Genomic DNA, 20,829 nt, shown 5'->3' with positions numbered 1-20,829 from the left:
CTGCATATGGCGCATAGTTTTAGTAAATAACTAAAGATCGCCGATGAGACAGAGCAAGAACACTTATGCTAGAGCGAAGTAGATAGGTCATAGGACGATGGTAGACGAGGTCACCCTATGGACCATCAAGGACTGCGTTAGTAGTGATTAAATTAAAACCCGGTGATTTTTTAGAAAATCTCAGGTTTTATATGTTATTTGGTGTTTTTTTAAGTGCTTAATGATGTTTTTGAGTGCAATGCCTGAATAAAAACTAGCAAGAAAATAAAACCCTCAAAACTGTAATTTTCGCATGTTTAATAAATTGAAAGGTTTTACTATAAAAGTGCAATGTTTTAAAACTACCGTAAAAGTTTCGCAGATAAATTAGTAGAAAAATGTACCTATTGCATTAAATTAAAGCAGTATTATAATAATAAGCATACGAATTCTATAACCTTACTCTTTTTGATTCTATTGGTTACCGATATAATATCTCTATCTGAGGAGAGAAAAAGTAGGTACGCAATAGTCCGCATACGCAAGGTCCATATCGGACTGAAGTGTATTTCTTATTTCTTTTTCGGAAGGATACTTGCCGATAATCTCCTGAGGGGTGAGCGTGAAAGCTCGCCATTAGAAGAGCCCCAGGGCTCGACTGAAGTGTATCGAAAATGCACTCGTATTTAAATCAAAACTAGCTGTTATTAATGGGGTTCAACGATAGATAGAGTAATGTTCATATATTGAACGGTTAGTCAAACAAAATCATATACCCAAAATCTAACAAAACCGAAAACCATAAAATGTAATAAAAAATTCTGGGAGCTTTACGCTTGACCCATGCTTGACCAAAAATGAATTAGAGGACGGAACTTTCAAAGGGTGCACAAGCCAGTTTTTCCAGTTGTGCAGTTTATGTTGATATTTATATTAATAACTGTCATTAGGTATATTAATCTGTAAATATTATACCTGTCATGAACCGTACACACCGACAATCAACCAACAACCGACACAGTCATATTTTTAAAGACTTTTTACAGTACTGAGAAAAAAAAAATCATATTTCTATACATAATGGATAGGAAAATATACTGAAAATGTAAATTTACGAACAATAAATTTTAAATTTCATAGCAGCGATTTTATGGAAGCGACTCTAAAAAAGGATTGCGAAGGAGAAACGAATACTTTAAAGATACATTGATTTTTTAAGATAGGATTATAGGCTAGAAAGTTGGAAAATTGCAAAATGTATTGCGCTGCAATAAAATTGAAAAGGCGTAATTTGAAGATTTAAGAAAAAGGTAAACAGATTAAGGAGATAACGAAAGCTTTAAACTGAAATATAGGATATGGAATTTCTGACTCGTTTGTGACAAAATAATTTTGAGTTACTTATCTTAAAAACAATAAATTTACCTTAGTACGCAGTGACTTGTTTATCGTACTAGCTATGAGCAATATTCAAAATAATTGTAGTTTACTACACTAGTGCCAAAAAAAATCATACATTAATATCTGCATTTACTAGCTTGGAAGCAGCTAATAAAATTAAGTTCCTTTTTGAATATGTTTTCAGCTGCATGAAATATTCGCCATTAATTGAATTGATACCTAATAGGATGCTACTTATACACAATTTTTTTTGTTTATTATATTTTACTAATGGTGGAATGGCAACCGGGAACGCAGCGTTGGTTGACGAACGAGGTGGACAGACGACATCAAGCGATTCGCTGGTCGTGGATTTTTAAACTCCCTATAATGTACCTATGTCAAGCAGTGGACGTCAATCTGTTTAAGTGATGTTAAATTAATTGGACAAATTAAATGGGTCACTGTTGTACAATTAAAAATAAGCCATCAGTGTAATAATGTTAATTTTTTTTTCTATTTGAGTGTACTTCTGCTGTATTGCAAATCTTTCTGCCCCCAAAACTGCTTAATCGTTATCTGAGGGGTCGGGAACCGGTCCAGTTGGTACCGAATTATTGAGTTGATTATATATTATTCTCGCGAAAATAAACGGCTGCGAGATTAGCTATTTAGTTGTGGTAAGTGGTTATAAAATAGAAAAGCAATTAAACCCAGCAGGTGCATCGGACGATGTTAAATGAAACCGCGACGCTAATCGCTTCCAACACATTGTGGTTAACTACTTTAATGTACTTTTTATTAAATTTGCAGTTTGGTTATGTGAGTTTACTTATTTTATCGATATTTTAACAAATCTACTTTACACAATTACCGTTTTTTTCAAAAATTTTCTTAATAAATATCATTATCACGCCATTTTTTTGGTTGATTAAAAATACAATAATATTTAAAAAAAAACCGGCGAAATCCCTCGCAAATTCGAGCGTTATCCTTGTTACTTAGCAAAAGTCTGAAATGAAAAAAGACTTGATATACGCAAAGAATTTCGAAGTTCTAGCTGTACAAAAATTATGTTTGTATCAATGTGACATTATCAGTGACATTATCATTTTTAATTCGGTGTTTCACCTGTCATGGCGGATCGCTAGATATTTCAGTTTTATTTATTAAAAATAAAGATCAAACTCAATTCGAATATAAACATATATAACGAATATAAACATACGGTTTCATAATACATGAATCATTTATTTATTTTACATCTTGTTAGTCAGGGCCACTTACACTAACATCTATAATTTATGGATAACTGTAAGTTGAAAGATGACAGTAACCATTATAAAAGACGTGATGTTAATATAGTGTACTAAAGAGTCAGATTAACGTCGAACCGAGCCGAGGTCCGAGTCCTCGCAGGAGGCACCCTCGGGTCGACGTCTCCCACTTCCCCCCCGATGTCGTCGAGCCCTGGGGCTCTTCTCATGGCGAGCTTTCGCGCTCGCCCCACTCCCCCGGTGACGCCGTAGCAACCCCTCAGGTGGTTATCGGCAAGTGTCCTTCCGAAAAATGGAAATGGATAGTGTACTAAAGTGATACTCTGCGAATATTGAAGTAAAGGTTATTCAATATTCTCAGAGTATCTCAACAATTCACGGAACAATGCTGTCCACCCGTCATGGAATAGATCCCATTGAACATTGCTGTCCAAGAGCGCGTTGAGTGACGACAATGAACGCTTCGTGCAACAGTGTTACAGGAGGGGACTACCAAAATATCAAATATTATTAGCTAAATCAAATATTTAAACAATTCTTTGTCATTATTCTTATTTTAGCACAAATTAGTATTCTGTGGTTTTTGTTCACCTAGTTGTATTTTATTTTTTATAAATACGGCTTTAAAATTAATAAATAAATATTGGTAGGCTTAGGTACCGCCAAAATAGGTACATTTAAGCTTTTTATAAACATTTTAAATTAGTTGATCGATCTGAAAACGTTCCATTACTTACCGAGAAATTAATTTAGACCCCCGAGCGGTAGGTATTTCATTATACAGGTAATAACATATCGACGGGGGAAAGGACGAAATTATCAAGCGGCAATTTGGGCGATACTGAGTTATGAGTATATACCTACAAACCTATATCATTGGAACGCGAAATTAGTTATACTATCAAGTGTCTGTGACTTTTACTGTCGCATTATTTCGTAGTTTGTTGATTAATATTAAAATGTTTTATCGTATATTTATAATTTATTAATTTCGATTACATCCAACTAGACTTGTAAACAAAAATAACCTATGTATCAAAATAAAACTTAAACTTAATATAAAATATAATTTTAGTATAAAAATAAAATCTAAAACGTCTTTGAAACCATAGCGAGATTTCATTAGAGATATATACACCATAGAGAGAAAAGAAAAGCTAGCAGCGAAACACTAGAAATTTTGCGGATTCCAAGACCTCCATACCCTATTCGAAAAAGAGGCCTTGGTCCATGCCTGATTCCTTATAGGGCAATTTAAAATATTGAAAAGAACATTTTTCAAAACAATATCTAAATTTTCCGATGTTAGTCGAACCTACGTCCCATAGACTATTCCATCCAATAGACCACCATCCTTTTTCTTAAGCACATAAATTTGCGCCAAAAGTGTAGAACTTCTACTCCAGGTACTCGTCGGGAGACAATTATATCCCCGTGGAAAGGATATAAATTTATCTTCTCAAACATCTTTATCAACACTCAGAGCACTGGCGCATAAGGGGAAATATTATCTAAATAATATATCAGTATTAATAAACGGGGGTAAACTTCTCCTATTCCATGTTCCAGTGATTTAGAAGGTGGTCACGTTAATTATACAGGGGATATAATCGGGGGACATAATTTTTACCCGTGCTAGCCTTGCAGGTGGGCCAGCGTGGTAGACTACGGCCGATGGGTTGATAATAATAATGATGGAAAGGATCTTTTTTAAATTTAGAATCACGTCAGAATAAAGAAAAGATTTTTGTGTGAAAATTATAAATTAGCTTGTTGCCTACATGTAGCTTGGTGCTTTTCCTGTTCCACCGTAGGTATGCGTATTTAATAATTAAATTTGCATGCAGTTGCGCACCACAATAACGTTATTCTCTATCAACCTAGTCTAAATTAGATAGGCAATTTATTGTAAAATAGAATTTTCAATTATCTATTTGTATAAAATGATTGATTAATTTTTGAATTTTCTTTGTAGACTTCTGTGTTCAAGTTCTTCTTCTCCTTCTTTTGCTTTTTTTGGCTTTTCGGTGTGCCAAATACACCGTGTATTTCGCCAATTTCACGTATACCTGTGTACTAGTTCGTAGGTAGGAGTAGATCACAAAAAAGTTTCTACTTGCGATGAAAATTTAAGAAAATTTCTAACGTTACTTGATATGAGGCGGGAGGCGATAAAGGTAATTAAGGTGATAAAGGTAGGGTTTAGTAGGGGTAGAGCTTTTTGTGACAGAACTCGTCGGGGGTAGTACTTTCGCCATGCTTATTTCTGCTGCTAAGAAGCATTTTTGCAATGCTGTGTTCCGGTGAAGAGTGTGGTTGCCGGTGTAATTACAGGTACGTGAGGCTTAACGTAAACGATTTAACGTTCCGGTACGAGGTCGCGAAAAAACCGATTGTTTATTGTTTATTGTTTATTGTTATTAGGTACACAAAACAGGTAATAACTAAAAGTAGATCTAAATATAAGTAATAACAAGTTTTGTTCTAAGCTACAACCCAAAGTATGTGTACACAACTTGGAATTAAATTAAACAGAAAGTAAAGATAAAATTAAAGTTGAAACAAAAAAGAAACACTTAAATAATAATATATATATTATTTCCCTAAAGATTATGTGGAATAGTGCTTAATAATTTGATTTTTAAAAATATTTATCCTTTTGTTAAAAATGTCAATATTATGATTTCTTGATACTAAATCATTATAAAGGCGGCACATGCGAACGATGGGATTGTAAAAGGAAGTATTGTTCTTGTAGACACTTAGGGAAAATGGTTTAAAATATTTTAATCTGGGATTAACGCGAGTATTTATAGTAATGAGCGAGAGCAAGACGGAAGAATCAATTTGGGAGTTAATGAGCTTAAATAAGAAGATCAAATGAAAGTATTTTCGACGAAATTGCAAGCTTTGCATCCCAAAGTGTACAAGCCTGTCATGGTAAGTTGTACGTTTATGGCCGAAGTGATGTCGATATGACAATATTCGTAAAAATTTTTTTTTGAACAGCTTCTAAACGATCGCAATGAATGGTATAATACGGTGACCATATTAGTGAGTTATACTCCATTATACTACGGACCATAGTTTGATAAAGTTGTATTGAGCTTGATAGTTTTTTAAAATCTCTCGTTGACCTTAAAATAAATCCCACTAGTTTGTTGCATTTAGCAATGATATACTGGTAATGGTCTCTAAAAGATAATTTATCATCAAAAATTACCCCAAGATCATTTGCTAATGTTTGCGATTGGTGTGGTATGTGTTGTATATAATTGCCATAGCCTTACCAGGTTAGCCTGCTAACATATTAAATCATATCAACTCCGTTCTGGTCTGGTTTAGTCGTAGCTCGTTAGGAAAAACAAATCTTCAGTCAAACGATTCATCGTTCTATTATCAGGCTTCGAAGGAACTATTAGGGTTTCACTACTAATTTATCTGTCGGTATGATAGTAGCCGGTAAACCTGTTATGGTTATTCTAACCGGTTTACCGACTACTATCATAGACTGCAAATACACCTTTGCGTTAAATTGTGAAGTGTTTCTCTGTACTACTACCGACCGACTATTGTTATGCGTCGTAGTTTTCGTAATTTTAATAATGATAAATTTATGGAAGATCTTAATAATATTGACTGGGATATTGTTTTTGACACGCCTTCTGTAGATGATAAGCTTAATATATTTAATTCACTTTTGACCCAACTTTTTGATATACACGCTCCGCTCCGACCAATCAAAATTAAGCACCTTCCTGCACCATGGCTCACTAATGACATCAAGCTGCTTATGTCCAAACGCAATAAAGCAAAAAGTAAATATAAGTTAAATCCGACAGATACCAACCGGACAAAATATAAAAAGCTACGGAATCGGTGTAGCAGAATTTGTCGAGATGCTCAGCGTGAATATATTCACTCATCAGTGGATCAAAAAAATGCCGACAAAGCTTGGAAATTTCTGGCTTCACTGGGAATCGGTCGTCAGCGTCAGCAAGATTCGCAAAGCATTGACTTGGAGAGCCTTAACAAACACTTTATAGCCAAATGTTCATTCAATGCGCTGATTAAACAAGGGACGCTTAATTATCTTTACTCATTGCCTACACACGAGAGACCTGAATTCCAGTTCATTGATACAACCGTCGATGAAGTTAAGAAGCATATTTTTGCTATTAAATCTGATGCGACTGGGGTTGATGGGATAAGTAGGAGAATGATAATTGCAGCGCTTGACGGTGTTTTGCCAGTATTGTCTCACATACTGAACTCATCACTTACTTCAGCTGCATTTCCCACCGTGTGGTGTAAAGCATATGTAGTTCCTATTCCTAAAGTTCGTAACCCTGTAAATCCTTCAAACTTTCGGCCTATCTCCATTCTTCCGTTTCTGTCTAAAGTTCTCGAACGTATTGTCCATCATCAACTTAGCCTCTATCTTACCAGATATGATATTTTAAGCCCCCTCCAGTCCGGTTTTCGTCGTGGTCATAGCACAACAACAGCCTTGATCAAGGTCTGCGATGATATTCGTTTCGCCGTCGACAATAAACTCCTTACCGTATTAGTTCTCTTAGATTTCAGTAATGCGTTTAACAACGTAGACTTTGATCTACTTTTGGCTGTTCTAAAGACAGTCAGCATTTCACCTCACGTTGTCAACTGGTTCCGGTCTTACTTATGTAATCGTCAGCAATGTATTCGTTCGGACAGTAAACTATCTTCCTTTCTTCCACTTCTTTCCGGAGTACCTCAGGGTGGTGTTCTCTCTCCGCTTCTATTTTCAATTTTTATAAACTCAGTGTCATCTGTTTTATCTTCGTCCTATCATTTTTACGCTGATGATTTGCAGTTTTATGCATCGGCGGCTATTGATAATCTTGCCGTTGCCATTGATAATATTAATACTGATTTAAATAAAATTGCGGCTTGGTGTCGGTCATTTGGTCTCCAAGTAAATCCAAGTAAATCTCAAGTAATTATAATAGGCAGCTCTTATTTCCTTTCCTCTCTATCATATAACAGGTTACCACCTGTTCTATTTGAAGGTACTGTTATACCTTGGAACAGTGCAGTCAGAGACCTTGGGCTAATTTTGGACAATACAATGTCTTGGGTACCTCAAGTTTCTGAAATGAGTCGCAAAATTTTTGCCGCTGTTGGATACTTGAGACGGTGGAAGAAGTTTCTACCGTTAAAAACTAAAATTCTCTTAGCTAATTCTCTTCTATTACCTATTTTAGACTATGCTGATATTTGCTACTTGGATTTATCAGAGACCATGCTCGATAAACTGGAGAGGCTGCAGAACGTATGTATACGGTTTATCTTTGGTATACGTAAGTTTGATCATGTGTCCGAGTATCGTTCTCGGTTAAACTGGCTACCAATTCGATCACGTAGGAACTTGCACGCTCTTTGTCTTTTATATTCTATTTTATTTTATCCTCAGACGCCACCATATTTAAAAGAGCGATTCAACTTTCTTGGTAGCAATGTTCAGTGCTATTTGAGGGCTAAGGATGACAACAGGTTGCATGTTCCTGCCAGTCACTCGCATGCGTATGGAAATTCTTTTACAGTCAAGGTGGTTATACTCTGGAATGGATTGCCAAGAGACATAAGACAGTCTAAATCATTAAGCATCTTCAAAAGTCGTTTTAAAGAATATTATTTATCTACGGAGTCATAAACTAATATATTTGCTCTGTATGTATTTGTGTATATTTATATTTATTTATATATATATTTATATATGTATATATATATATATATATATGTTTATATATGTATGTATTTATTTCTGTATTATTTGTATTTGTATAAGCTGTTTATGTATTATTGTTATATATAGTAAATGTAGTTTATGTTATTTATTTTTAAAATTGCACTATCCCGTTTCCATACTCCTGTTCTTCTTTCATTAAGGGTTGTCTGGAGGAGATCGCTTAAAGCGATAAGACCGCCTTTGCGCATTGTTATTCGTCTTATATTTATGGTTTCAATTTATATTATAAATTGTGTGCAATAAAGAATTTATCTATCTATCTATCTACTACTCTGTCTGTTGCTGTTTTTACACTTACATCAGCTTGGTCCGTCAATTATATACCCACAAGAAAAATCTATACCGAACCGAACCGAACTAAATATTTAAAAATAAATAGCCCTAAATACCTTAATTTGCTTCAGTTTAGGAAAAAGCAAATGAGAAGATAATGTAAATGAAGTACAAAATAATCGAAAAAAATTTGATTGGTGAAAATATATTTTTTTTGTGTAAATAATGTGTAAAAAATATAAGATATGTAAACAGACAAAAGAAATATTAACCGATTGTCTATAGACAGCTAAATATGTTACCTGTCTAGCTATATAAAATATTTGCAAATACAACTAACTATTTTCAGTAATGCTACCAGAATGTGATAAAATAATTATTTTCTGCAAAAGGACCTTTTATAATAACCATGTTGCGCGGATGACGTAACGGGCTTTAGCTAGTTACCTCTATTTTATCGTACATATCCCCATGTAATTTGCTGAATAAACTAGTTTAGATAAAATAAACTAAATTATTTGCCCCGACGAAACCTCATTGTTAAACCAAACTAACAAACAAATGAAGCGAATACAATATACCCACATTTATTTATGGCGTGTAATGAATAATGTAACTAGGTTTAGTTATATCTACAATGACAATTGGAACCGTATTTACTATGATATTCAAACATGGCTGCGACTTAGGTTCGTATAATATGTTAACTTTCAGAAAAAAATCCTTCCAAATTAAATTTATTTTAGATTATTAAAGATATTTCATTTATACGGCCAATTGGCACAGTGGGCAGCGACCCTGCTTTTTGAGTCAAAGGCCGTGGGTTCGATTCCCACAACTGGAAAATGTTTGTGTGATGAACAGGTATGTTTTTCAGTGTCTGGGTGTTTATATGTATTTTATAAGTATATATGATATAAAATATTCATCAGTCATCTTAGCACCCATAACACAAGCTACGCTTATTTTGGGGCTAGATGGTGATGTGTTTATTGTCGTAGTATATTTATTTATTTATAAATTAATAATAATTAATAATTAACCTTCGGTTTAGAATAAATACTACAAGTATTAGTAATAGGAAAAAATACACTGACGTATTGGATATTAGGTCAGTGTAAAAATATTATTAATTCTCCCGTCGTTCGATAATCGTACAATATTTTGTCTGGTGGAAGGCTTCGGTTGTAGCTAGCTACCACCCTACCGACAAAGACGTGCCGCTAAGCGATTTAGTGTTCCAGTGTGATGACGCGTAGAAACTGATCAGGGTATGACTACCATACTCCCTATAAGGTTAACCCGCTACCATCTTAGACTGCATCATAACTTACCGCCAGGTGAGATCGCAGTCAAGGGCTAACTTGTAGTTAATTAAAAAAAAACAATACCTACTTTATCTATTTTAAGTACCTATGCTGTCATTCTTGGGAAAATATGAGAAAATATTGTAATTTATAGATTTCTAATATCATCGCAGTTTGAGTTACTGTTTATCTCGAAGGTTTTTCAGGAATCGAATTTAAATAATTTTTACATAGAGATCCGGGCCTCGTCAAGATCTAAAATATAGGTAAAAAATAAAGAAACACGCAACCAAATACATTTTCTCATTTTTAGTATAAATCGCCAAAAACGGTGAAGAAATCTGTATTGGTAGGTTTTGTAGAATCTCCATTTTTGGATGTTGGTTGAAGATACCTAAGCGGTTCATAGTAGATTCTTTAAAAGTTTGAGTAAAGATTTACTCGTGCTAAATTATTATCTGAATACACAAAGTATTTATAACTTTGGTAATACAAGTACGAATAAAGTTGAAAGTTTAGAACGTTATGTTCATAGACGCCTTCATTGGTATACGTAATCGTTAGATCTTTGGCAATGTGGGATAAACACAATAAAACAGTTCTATTTTTGATACAAATGCGTAAATCAAAGAATTAAAAAAGAGGTGTACGTTTTTAGCTTCACCCGTAGGCGAAAGTTATAATAGCGCGTGTTTTTTTATTAACATTGAATCCGCAAACTCGGCATAAAATTATAGTTATTTAATACAAATGGTAAAATTAGGAATTTAAACGCTCAGAGTTTAATTAGTGACAATGCACCCGCATAATACAGTTTTAATTCATTTATAAGTACCTAAAAGCTACCTAACTACTCGATTATCTAAACCTTCCTACCTCACAGCCTTAAATATTTGTAAGAATATTGCGTGCGTTCGGTAGCATGATTAAATAATATGACTGCACAGTTTTATACATTTTTAACGCACAGCCTTTCGTGATAGTCTTCATACGTTTTGCTATATTTACCTAATATTTTTTAATAAAATGTAACAAATCTCTAATAAATTTATAGGTACGAGAAGAAAAACTTTGTACCCTAAAGTATGGTATAGTAAAAGTTTATATAAAGATGGGATGTAGAACGCTAAAATTAATAATTTTATATATTTTTATAATATTTTTTTAACATTGTTAAAAACTTAAAAGGATCAATAAAGGATTTAATCACATTTAAGAGAGTTTAACGAACTGCCTGAAATCACTTTTTAATAACCATCAGAACCAGACTTGGTGACAGCGAAACCTTTAAAAAAGAACGTTCTATCTTCGATTGAATGAATTGTTTTTATTTTTATCACGTCACAACTAAAGGAGAATTTGGTGAGGTGAATAAAGATTAAAAACAATTCGAACAATCGTAAATAGAGAGTCCTTCTTTTTCACTAATAAGTAATAATCAGTCATTGACGAATGACTTGTGAATTAAATGTATTTTTTTAAATTCATTAGGAACGAATGTAAAATAAATATTTTATAATGATTGCATCCATAGTTTTACTCTTAGTATTTTTATTATTTAAATTATCAGGCTGTATAGATCCAAGCTTGGAAGAGTCTAAGACAGGTTCAGAGCAGCAGAGATGTTCTCGATTGCGCTGTATTATTCAGTTTTCAATTTGAAGCATCGGAAAGTTTCATGCATATAGGTCTGAAACCGTAGGCATAAACGAGTAAGCGCTCTTATGTACTCAAATATGTAGAATAACGTAATGTAAGAACGCAATAAGAAAACTACGAGGCACATTAAAACGACTCTTGCATGCCGAGTTTCCTGCCTGTTTTTCATCTCGGTGTGTACTTTGCCTGTCAGCTGACGTATTCAGTAACTTTTCTGACAGGTGCCTATGAGTGGCCATTTATTATATGCAACGTCAATAGCCTATAACAGTCCAATGCTGGATTTAAGGCCTCTACCAATTGGAGGATTTTCCCATAAACATCACGCTGCGCACGAGTTGGTGATCGCATTAGATGGTAGTAGTATAACAAAGGATGCTGTTATCCATCTTTAAACATTATTGACGGTGAATATACTAAGTGGCGCTGTCAAATTACGCGTTATTTATGTTATTTTAAGTTAAAAAAAACCGGCTAAAACGAGACATACCTACCATTTCGTACCCCAGTAGCTAAAGTAGGCAGTAGTAACATTAAACCTTTAACTTAACGTAATATAATTAGGTATTATATAACAACGATAGCTTCACGTGATTTACAAAAAATATCCTTTTCTTAAATACGATTATTTAAGAAAACTAACAAGTTTTGTAGAGGTTTCTTGCTTATTTTTAAAGAACTACGCTAGTTACACTTTGTTTGTTTTATAAAATAAGGTCCTAGTTTTAGATTTATCGATTAGTCAACTGCGAAGGTAAGGGATAAAGGGGGCGGAATAAAAGATTTAACGTTCCGGTACGAGGTTGCAAAGAAACTGATTGATGACGTATGGGTTTTATATAATTGCCATAGCCCTTCCAGGTTAGCCTGCTACCTTATGAGAGCGTATCATCTACGTTCTGGTCTGGTTTAGCCGTAGCTCGTTAGGGAAAATAAATCTTTAGTCAAACGATTCATCGTTCTATTATATCAGGCTTCGAAGGAACTATTAGGGTTTTACTACTAATTTATCTGTAGGTATGATAGTAGTCGGTAAACCTGTTATGGATATCCTATATTGACTAATCGATAAATCTGAAACTAGCACCGTATTTTATAAAACAAACAAAGTGTAACTAGCGTAGTTCTTTAAAAATAAGCAGGAAACCTCTACAAAACTGGTTAGTTTTCTTAAATAATCGTATTTAAGAAAACGATATTTTTTGTAAATCACGTGAAGCTATCGTTGTTATATTATACCTAATTATATTACGTTAAGTTAAAGGTTTAATGTTTCTACTGCCTACTTTTGCTACTGGGGTACGAAATGGTAGGTATGTCTCGTTTTTAGCCGTTTTTTTTTAACTTAAAATAACATAAATAACGCGTAATTTGACAGCGCCACTAGTATATTCATTAAGGTTTACCGACTACTATCATAGGCTGCAAATACACAACCACCTACAGTTAAAATTACAAAGTCAAAGGCACATAGATGGCACTTTTGATGCGTTGATTATATACAAAATGTGTACATAGCAGTGAGTAGTGATGGCGATAACTACAATCGTTAACTTAAAACTAAAGCTACGAGGGATCCAAACGCGCCCTGGTCTAACAAGAAGCCCACAACAAACTTAGCCGGGTGTTCTTTTTGTTATCACAATCTCACGTCATTAGAAAATATTTAGTTAAAGCTTATACTGGAATAAAAGCGAGAGCATATTATCTAGTAAATTAATAAATAAATATTCTATGACAATACACACATCACCGCTCAGCCCCAAAGTAAGCGTAACTTGTGTTATGTACCCATAAAACAAGTCAAGATGACCAACGTATATTTTTTTAAGAATTATGTGCATAAATACTTATAATATGCAGATAAAACAACACCCAGACACTGAAAAACATTCATGTTCATCTAAAAAACATTTTCACACTCAGAAAGCAGGTTCGCTGCCCACACTGCCAATCGGGCGACAATTGGCAAAAATAGTAAATACATACTACGCCAAAATCAGCGTTCGAGCCAGTATTTTTCTTTCATTTAAATATTATTTTTTACACTACATGTTAACCCTTGACTGCAATCTCAACTGGTGGTAAGTGATGCAGTTTAAGATGGTAGCGGGCAAACCTGTTAGGGAATATGGTAGTCATATCCCTAAGCGGCACGTCTTTATCGGTAGGTTTGTATCTACAGCCACAGCCTCCTACCAGACCAGATCAGAGAAAAAACAGAAATTATAAATTCCAAATTGCCCCTGCCGGAAACCGAACCCGGGACCTCCTACTTAAATTCACAGCGCTCACCGTTGCGCCAGGGACGTCGTCAAATATTATTCATTCAATTCTTGGCTTACGTGCTGCGAGTTAATACGGAAGTATGCATGTAGTGGCGGAAGAAAGCGCTCGCATTTGCTATTTGTTCAGTATTATTTGTTTTCGCTGAAAAGGTCGTCGCCAGAGGCAAACAGTGGCGCGACTGAATTGCATAGCAGTAGTGACGTGCGAGTGTTGACGAGTAGAACGTTGCTCTGTTTGCTATGGAGTAATCACGGTTCTATGCAGAGTTCTAATCGAACAAAGAAATAAAACCATTGAAAAATAAAAATAAAACTTGTATGGGAATTCTATTGTATTGGTCTCTCCTAAGTGGGAGGATATCTCGGGTAAATTTCCGGCAGAGGCAGTTTAAGAATTAATTATTTCTGAATTTTCTCTGCTCTAGAGGTTACCAATCCCATTCAAGACCTTCGTTTCAGGTACCTTATTATTAAATTTCATCAAAATGCGATCAGCCATTATAGTGATGGTAATAACAAAATTGAGTACCTTTTAGATCTATCTTATAGGAATAATTAAGGATTACATGTATGATAAAAAAGCTTTGATATGAATTGCTCTAACTTCGTAGCTAAACATTAACTCGACTGTGAGATGGTTGTAACAAAAAACAAACCTGGCTAAGTTTGTTGTGGGCTCTTCTTAGATCGGGGCGCGTTTGGAACCCTCCTAGCCTTAGTTTTAAGTTATCTAATGCAGTTATCACCCTCACTATTGTTAGTGTTAACATGTTAAATGTATGAACGCTTCATAAGTGCCTGTGATAAGGATACACATGAACAAAATATTTTTGAATTTGAATTTTTTGGTGCTTTATTGGGGAAGAAAGTAGCTCACCACAAATTGTTCATGTTGCAAGACAACACATAAATCCGTTGCTGCGTGAAAAACCAAGACGGACATTTATAACATAAAATAAAATATGAGTCGGTTTAAAAGGCTTCAACATTTATTTAAACGTTTTTAAACGTTTTTAGAACAAAAAGCTTTGAAATTCCATTGAGAACATTTTATACAAACGCTTTTCTCTTTTCATTCCGAATGTCGATTAATGTCTAGCAATGCAATATGGCGTATTGTCACGTACATACCCTCCGACATTTATATTATGATGTCTTAATAAAGTGCGACCCGGCCCAGAACGCCTGGCCTCCATATCAATAAGTGAGCGTTGAATTTAATGAAATTCCTTTCGGAATAGTTCGACTGCCTTAGGGATAACGTTCCGGCACCGGAGAATTTTACACCTATGGTTTTATTAGTGCTGCGATTTATATTTCAAGGTTTTTATTCTTTTGTAGTTATGTTCAATTATGAATTCCCTACATACGTCGTATTCCTATAAAAAAGGCAACTATTTTTTAATTTTTTAGGCACCGACTTGAAAATGTTGTAGAAATATTAACATTACTTATTTGCTTAACAATAAATGACACATCATCATCATCATCATCATATTATCATCATCGTATCAACCCATTTCCAACTCACTCAAAAACGTTTTTTATCCACGTTTCTGATACGTGCCGCTAAGATGTGGAACGCCCTCCCGGTAACTGTGTTTCCTGCCACGTATAATTTAAGTACCTTCAAGGCTAGAGTGAATAGGCTTTTTCTAGGCAAGCGTGCTCCAACCTAGACCTCATCATTGCTTTCTAACGGGCATGATTGTCGTCAAACGCTGGCCTATCGTTAATAAAAAAAAAAAAAAACCTACAACCTACAGGGCCCGGGTCCCGAGAGAGCCGAAAAATTCCCTTAAAAAGTTAATATTTTTTGACGGCCAACTGGCGCAGGGGGCACCGACCCTGCTTTTTGAGTCCAAGGCCGTGGATTCGATTCCCAAAACTGGAAAATGTTTGTGTTATGAACATGTGTGCTTTTCAATGCTGGGTGTTTATCTGTATATTATAAGTCATCTAAGTACCCATAACACAAGCTACGCTTACTTTGGGGCTAGATGGCGATGTGTGTAAGGTCGTAGTATATTTATTTATATTTTATATTTAATATATATATTACGAAATATTACACAAAGATATCATATCCATATAAGTATTAATGTAAAGTACGTTTTTTTACAAAATTAAAAATTGATTTATTTCAATACTGATATATAAGCACTTTTGAAACGTTAAGTATGTCTGTTTGTAGTAACTCTACCACCAATTCGCAAGGCACATTCTATCGAGTAAAAGCCGGCAAGAAACTCAGCAGTTGCTCTTTTCCAACATCATTTTACAATTTTTCAATCATTTTTCTTTCTTGTGGGATATGAAAGCGGAGCGGCTTGCTTCGTAACATAAATGTGTTTTGATACATTCTTTAAACTTATTTGAAGGTAAATCTATTATTACCTTCGGTATCGTGTTATAAAAGCGTATAGTTAGCCACACATAAGTTTTTGCACTTTTTTAAGACGATGTGCTGATATTATCCATTTATGACCACCTGTTTTCTAAAGACTAATGTTATGTCTTACTTACATGGACTAGGGCTCAGCACCCTCAGAAGTGGGCGAGAAAGAGGCGATCTCATTTAATCTAATAAAATACTGAATAAGTATAATAACATTCCAAATTTAGAGATATGTTTTTCAAAGTAACCCCAGACTAAGAGGCTATGGTCCTAAATTTCAGAAGGCTAATCAAACTTTCCAAGCACTTTATCAGAAATAGAGTTATACAAATGTGGAATGCCTTACCTGAATATGTAGTGACTGCAGTATTACTGAATCAGTTTAAAAATAGACTTGAAAAACATCAAAACGAGAAAAAGCACAAGAAATGATATAGACGCATCGGCGAAAGCTGCTTAGTCTTTATCATTCATCATCATAATCACATCATACCATTACAAGCCCACTATAGAGGCCGTCGTCCACCAGGCTGGCCTAGTGCGGATTGGTGGACTCCACAAACCTTTGAGAACATTATGTAGAACTCTCAGGCATGCAGGTTTCCTCACGATGTTTTCCTTCACCTTTGAAGCATGCGATATTAAAATGCATGTTAATTAGAAATGTTAGAGGTTCGAGCTGGGATTCGAACTTGGCCCCCCGAAAGTGAAGTCGAGTCTACCCAATGCGTTTACAATCACCGCTTACAATTCCGCTCGCTTGCAAGTCAACATCTTTATCATTATTATATAATAATAAAGATTATATTATTATAAATAAAATGACACGTTAAACAATAACATATAAATCTGATATCCTCAGCTTATATCTAGTGCAGCAGGGTATCTGAGATTTTCTCATCTACTTTATGTTCTGTATACAAAATATGATGTATTCAGGTAGCCATGAAAGCTGCTTGTCAGTGCTTCAATAGGGTCAAATGATGTAGCAAGCTCGTCAAGATGTGGGTGAAAGTGTTGGCAGGGCTATCTCCGGCCTTCATCGATTCCTTACCCTTTTATCTGATAAAACGGGCGTCCGACCGTTACATAACGGCCAGGATAGGGTAGAGAGCGTCATGCCCTACTTGTTATAGAGAATGACATGTCAAAATAACTTTCGTACAGGATTACGGCTTCGTTCACGTGCCTCTTGTTAATAATAGGTAACATGGAATAGACTATAATGTGGAATAGTCTTGTGTAATGATTTGAATTTTAACAACAATTTTTTTTTTATAGTCAGCAAGGAGCTCTTGTAGTTTCGCCATGTCCATAAATCCACTTCCGGGCGTCTTGGAGACTCGTTAATTAGTAGTAGAAAGTTGTAATTTGGCATGGATATTCATCCTATTGTGTGTTGTGGTAAGGGCAGATTAGAATACATTGTCAATCTATGTCTATTCCGGTGACGTAGATGCGACTCAGGGAGTATAACGGACAACAGCATCCTCTGTGGAAGTACTACCATTGGCCGGCCGACTGGCGCAGTGATGAACATGAATGTTTTTCAATGGCTGGGTGTTTATCTATATATTATTATTATTAAGTATTTATGTATATTATTCATAAAATTATTCATCAGTTATCTTAGTACCCATAACACAAGCTACGCTTACTTTAGGACTTGATGGCAATGTGTGTATCGCCGTAGTATATTTATTTATTTACCATCTACTGTGATCACCACCCCTCTGACTAGCGTGGTGGTTAAAGGCAAACCGTCCCATCGAGATAGGCCTCTTTAGTCCAGCATTGCACTGTTACAAGCCATTGGTGACGAATATTGACCATGCCGACATTGTTAAAAAATCATACAAAAATTAATACTAAAATTTCGAAAACGTTTGGTAGAGAAGAAGAAAACTGTTTGGTAGTGGGGATAACTTTTTTCTCGTCTACCTCTTGGTTGTGGTGAAATTCTTTACTAATAATTTAGTTAAAGAGTCTGTTTTTGTTGGCATTTTCATAGTAGCACTATTAGTCTAGTCTTATAATAATGAAGCAATAAGAGGATTTCTATAAACTTTAGATATTGCCCCAAAGTCGTATATGAGTGTGTTCGCTGTAGTTCATCAAGTTTACATTGTCACCATTTGTGATTCCACTAATGCATCGCTACTCTTATAGTTCACCGAAAGTTCTGAGCGACGTTAGGGGCTAGAAAATAAAGTAACCTTTCATCCATGCTAATGTTATACCACTACTAGTTAGTCCTTGACTGCAATCTCACCTGCTGCTAAGTTATAATGCGGTATATAATGGTAGCGGACTAACCTGTTAAGGAGTATGGTAGTTATACCCCTATTCGGTCTCTAACGACATCGCACCGGAACACTAAATCGCTTAGCGGTGCGTCTTTGTCGGTAGGTGGTAACTAGGCACGGGCAAAGTCTCCCATCACACCAAACAAGAGAAAATTCAGAAATTATATTACCCAAATTGCCTCTGCCAGGAATCGAATCCCGGTACATTTTACTTAAATTCACAGAACTCACATTTGTGCCAGGGAGGGAGGTTTTGGTCTGGTGGGAGGCTTCCGCCTTGGATAGTTACGACCCCACCGAAAAAGGCATGCCTTAGCTTAGCGGTTTTGCGTACGATGTAGCGTGGAAGCCAATTAGAGGATGTTGGCTTAAGATAACTGCCATATTCCCTAACAGGTTAACTCCCTACCATCTTAGATTGCATCATCCCTTACCACCAGATGTCAAGGCCAACTTAGGTAGATCACTAATCTTGATGTAATTTGGCAGACCTTTAATGTTGGAAAAACTAGCGGTTCCCAAGGCATTCTTGAAAAACTGAAATAGATTCGGGCCAAATTCTTCGCTACAAGCTAATAGCTATATTTTCTACAAAACTGAAGAGTTTCATATGCCTGTATGAGCGCAATAATCTCACAAGTACGAAAAGGAATATCTTTTTGCGTTAGATAGCCCGAATATTGAGGTCAATTCACTTATCAAAAAAATATAAGTGATTTGCAGAGAAATCGAACTGCCTTTACTTTTTAATACGATTACTATCGATAAAGCTGGTAATTAGAGTGTATGTGAGGTAATAAAACTAGATATGCTTTGTTTAATTATTGTCTGGTTGCAAGAGGTAATAAAACCAACTAAGTTCCAGTTGAACTTGTACACGAACTTATACCAAAGTGCATTTTAATAAATAATGAATAAATAAATCAATAAATATACTACAACAACACACACATCGCCATGTTGCCCCAAAGTAAGTATGAATCAGAACATACTATTAAACCTATTACGATTGGGTAAAAAACTTTAACTTTTTTGTATATTAATATGCTAAAGTTTTTACATTATCATATTTATAAAACATTCATTCGCTGTATGTTTTATATAAGTTGTTACAACGGCAACTAGAAATACAAACAGATTCGGTGAAAATTTCAACTCTCTATCCATTACGGCCCCAAAATCAGGCCGCTGACAGACAGATAAACAACGGAGGCCTAATAGCGGAGAATAAATAATAGTTCCGTTGATACTCTTTAGGTAGGGAGCTCTATAAACAGGCATAGATTAAAAAAATCTATAAGAGTTTCTTAACATTAAACAGTTTCTTAACATTTAAAATCTTCTTACAAATAGTTTATTGTGGCAACGGGATACATATTCTGTATGGATTTCAACTCTCTCCCTATTATGGTTAAAGATATAGGGCCCGCTGACACATAGACTTTAGTAGAGACTCCATAACAGGGCCCCTTGGTATCGTTTCGGTACGGAGCTCTTACGAAGCAGAAAGAAAACGTAAAGAGAAAACAATCTGCTTTTATAACTATTTATTTAATTTTTAAATTCTTCCCACAAACAGTTTACTATGCTAAAGTTTTAAAAACGATTCTACTTAAAGTTCGCATTAACTTCCATTCAGGCTGACCCTCGCTTAAGTGGAACATAGCCTACATCGTCAGTCGTATTTTAGTCGTCTGCTCTGTGCCCGTCTGCTACGTCGTAGTGCAAGCTACGAACTCGCTACGTAACAAGTGCTACGAAATAAAGCCATATTGCGTCATTGTACATAATGCATGCGTTATTAAATTGGTGTCAGTGTATGCAGAATAAAAGTTATGTGGTTCGTAATATTATGTCATAAAGTTTTGGTGTCGACATATTAAAAACACTTCACCGCCGCTATGGGAGATATAAAAGCACGTGGTGCGATGCGGACATTAATATTTCTGCTGTCATTACAAGGTAATTAAATTTTTATGAAATCGTGTGCAGCGCGGTAATATTTTGTGTGCCAGATATTTTTATATAATTTATATTAAACTGACGGTACATCTGGTTTTTAGAGTTTCAAAAGGAAAAAAAACAGAACTGGATGTAATGGATTAGGATCAGTTTGTTTTCAGCATTTCCATCGCTCCGTATATCGGTCCATTCGCGTGACGAGATCTTTT

At 35.1% G+C, this 20,829-nt stretch overlaps 1 protein-coding gene across 1 annotated transcript in view; it reads left to right on the top strand.

Moving 5' to 3' along the window:
* Positions 1-20,567: 20,567 nt before the first annotated feature.
* Positions 20,568-20,829, top strand: part of LOC120627388 — a 120,488-nt gene continuing 120,226 nt past the window's right edge. Inside the window, exon 1 of the mRNA XM_039895383.1 lies at positions 20,568-20,620. Within this exon, the coding sequence (XP_039751317.1) occupies positions 20,587-20,620 (34 nt within the window). The 5' untranslated portion in view covers positions 20,568-20,586. The remainder of the gene's footprint in view (positions 20,621-20,829) is intronic.

This window comes from Pararge aegeria, chromosome 11 (genome assembly GCF_905163445.1).
Source record: "Pararge aegeria chromosome 11, ilParAegt1.1, whole genome shotgun sequence".
NCBI lineage: Eukaryota > Metazoa > Arthropoda > Insecta > Lepidoptera > Nymphalidae > Pararge > Pararge aegeria.
Note: the sequence above shows the minus strand (reverse complement) of the source record. Positions and strands in the feature narration are given on the sequence as shown.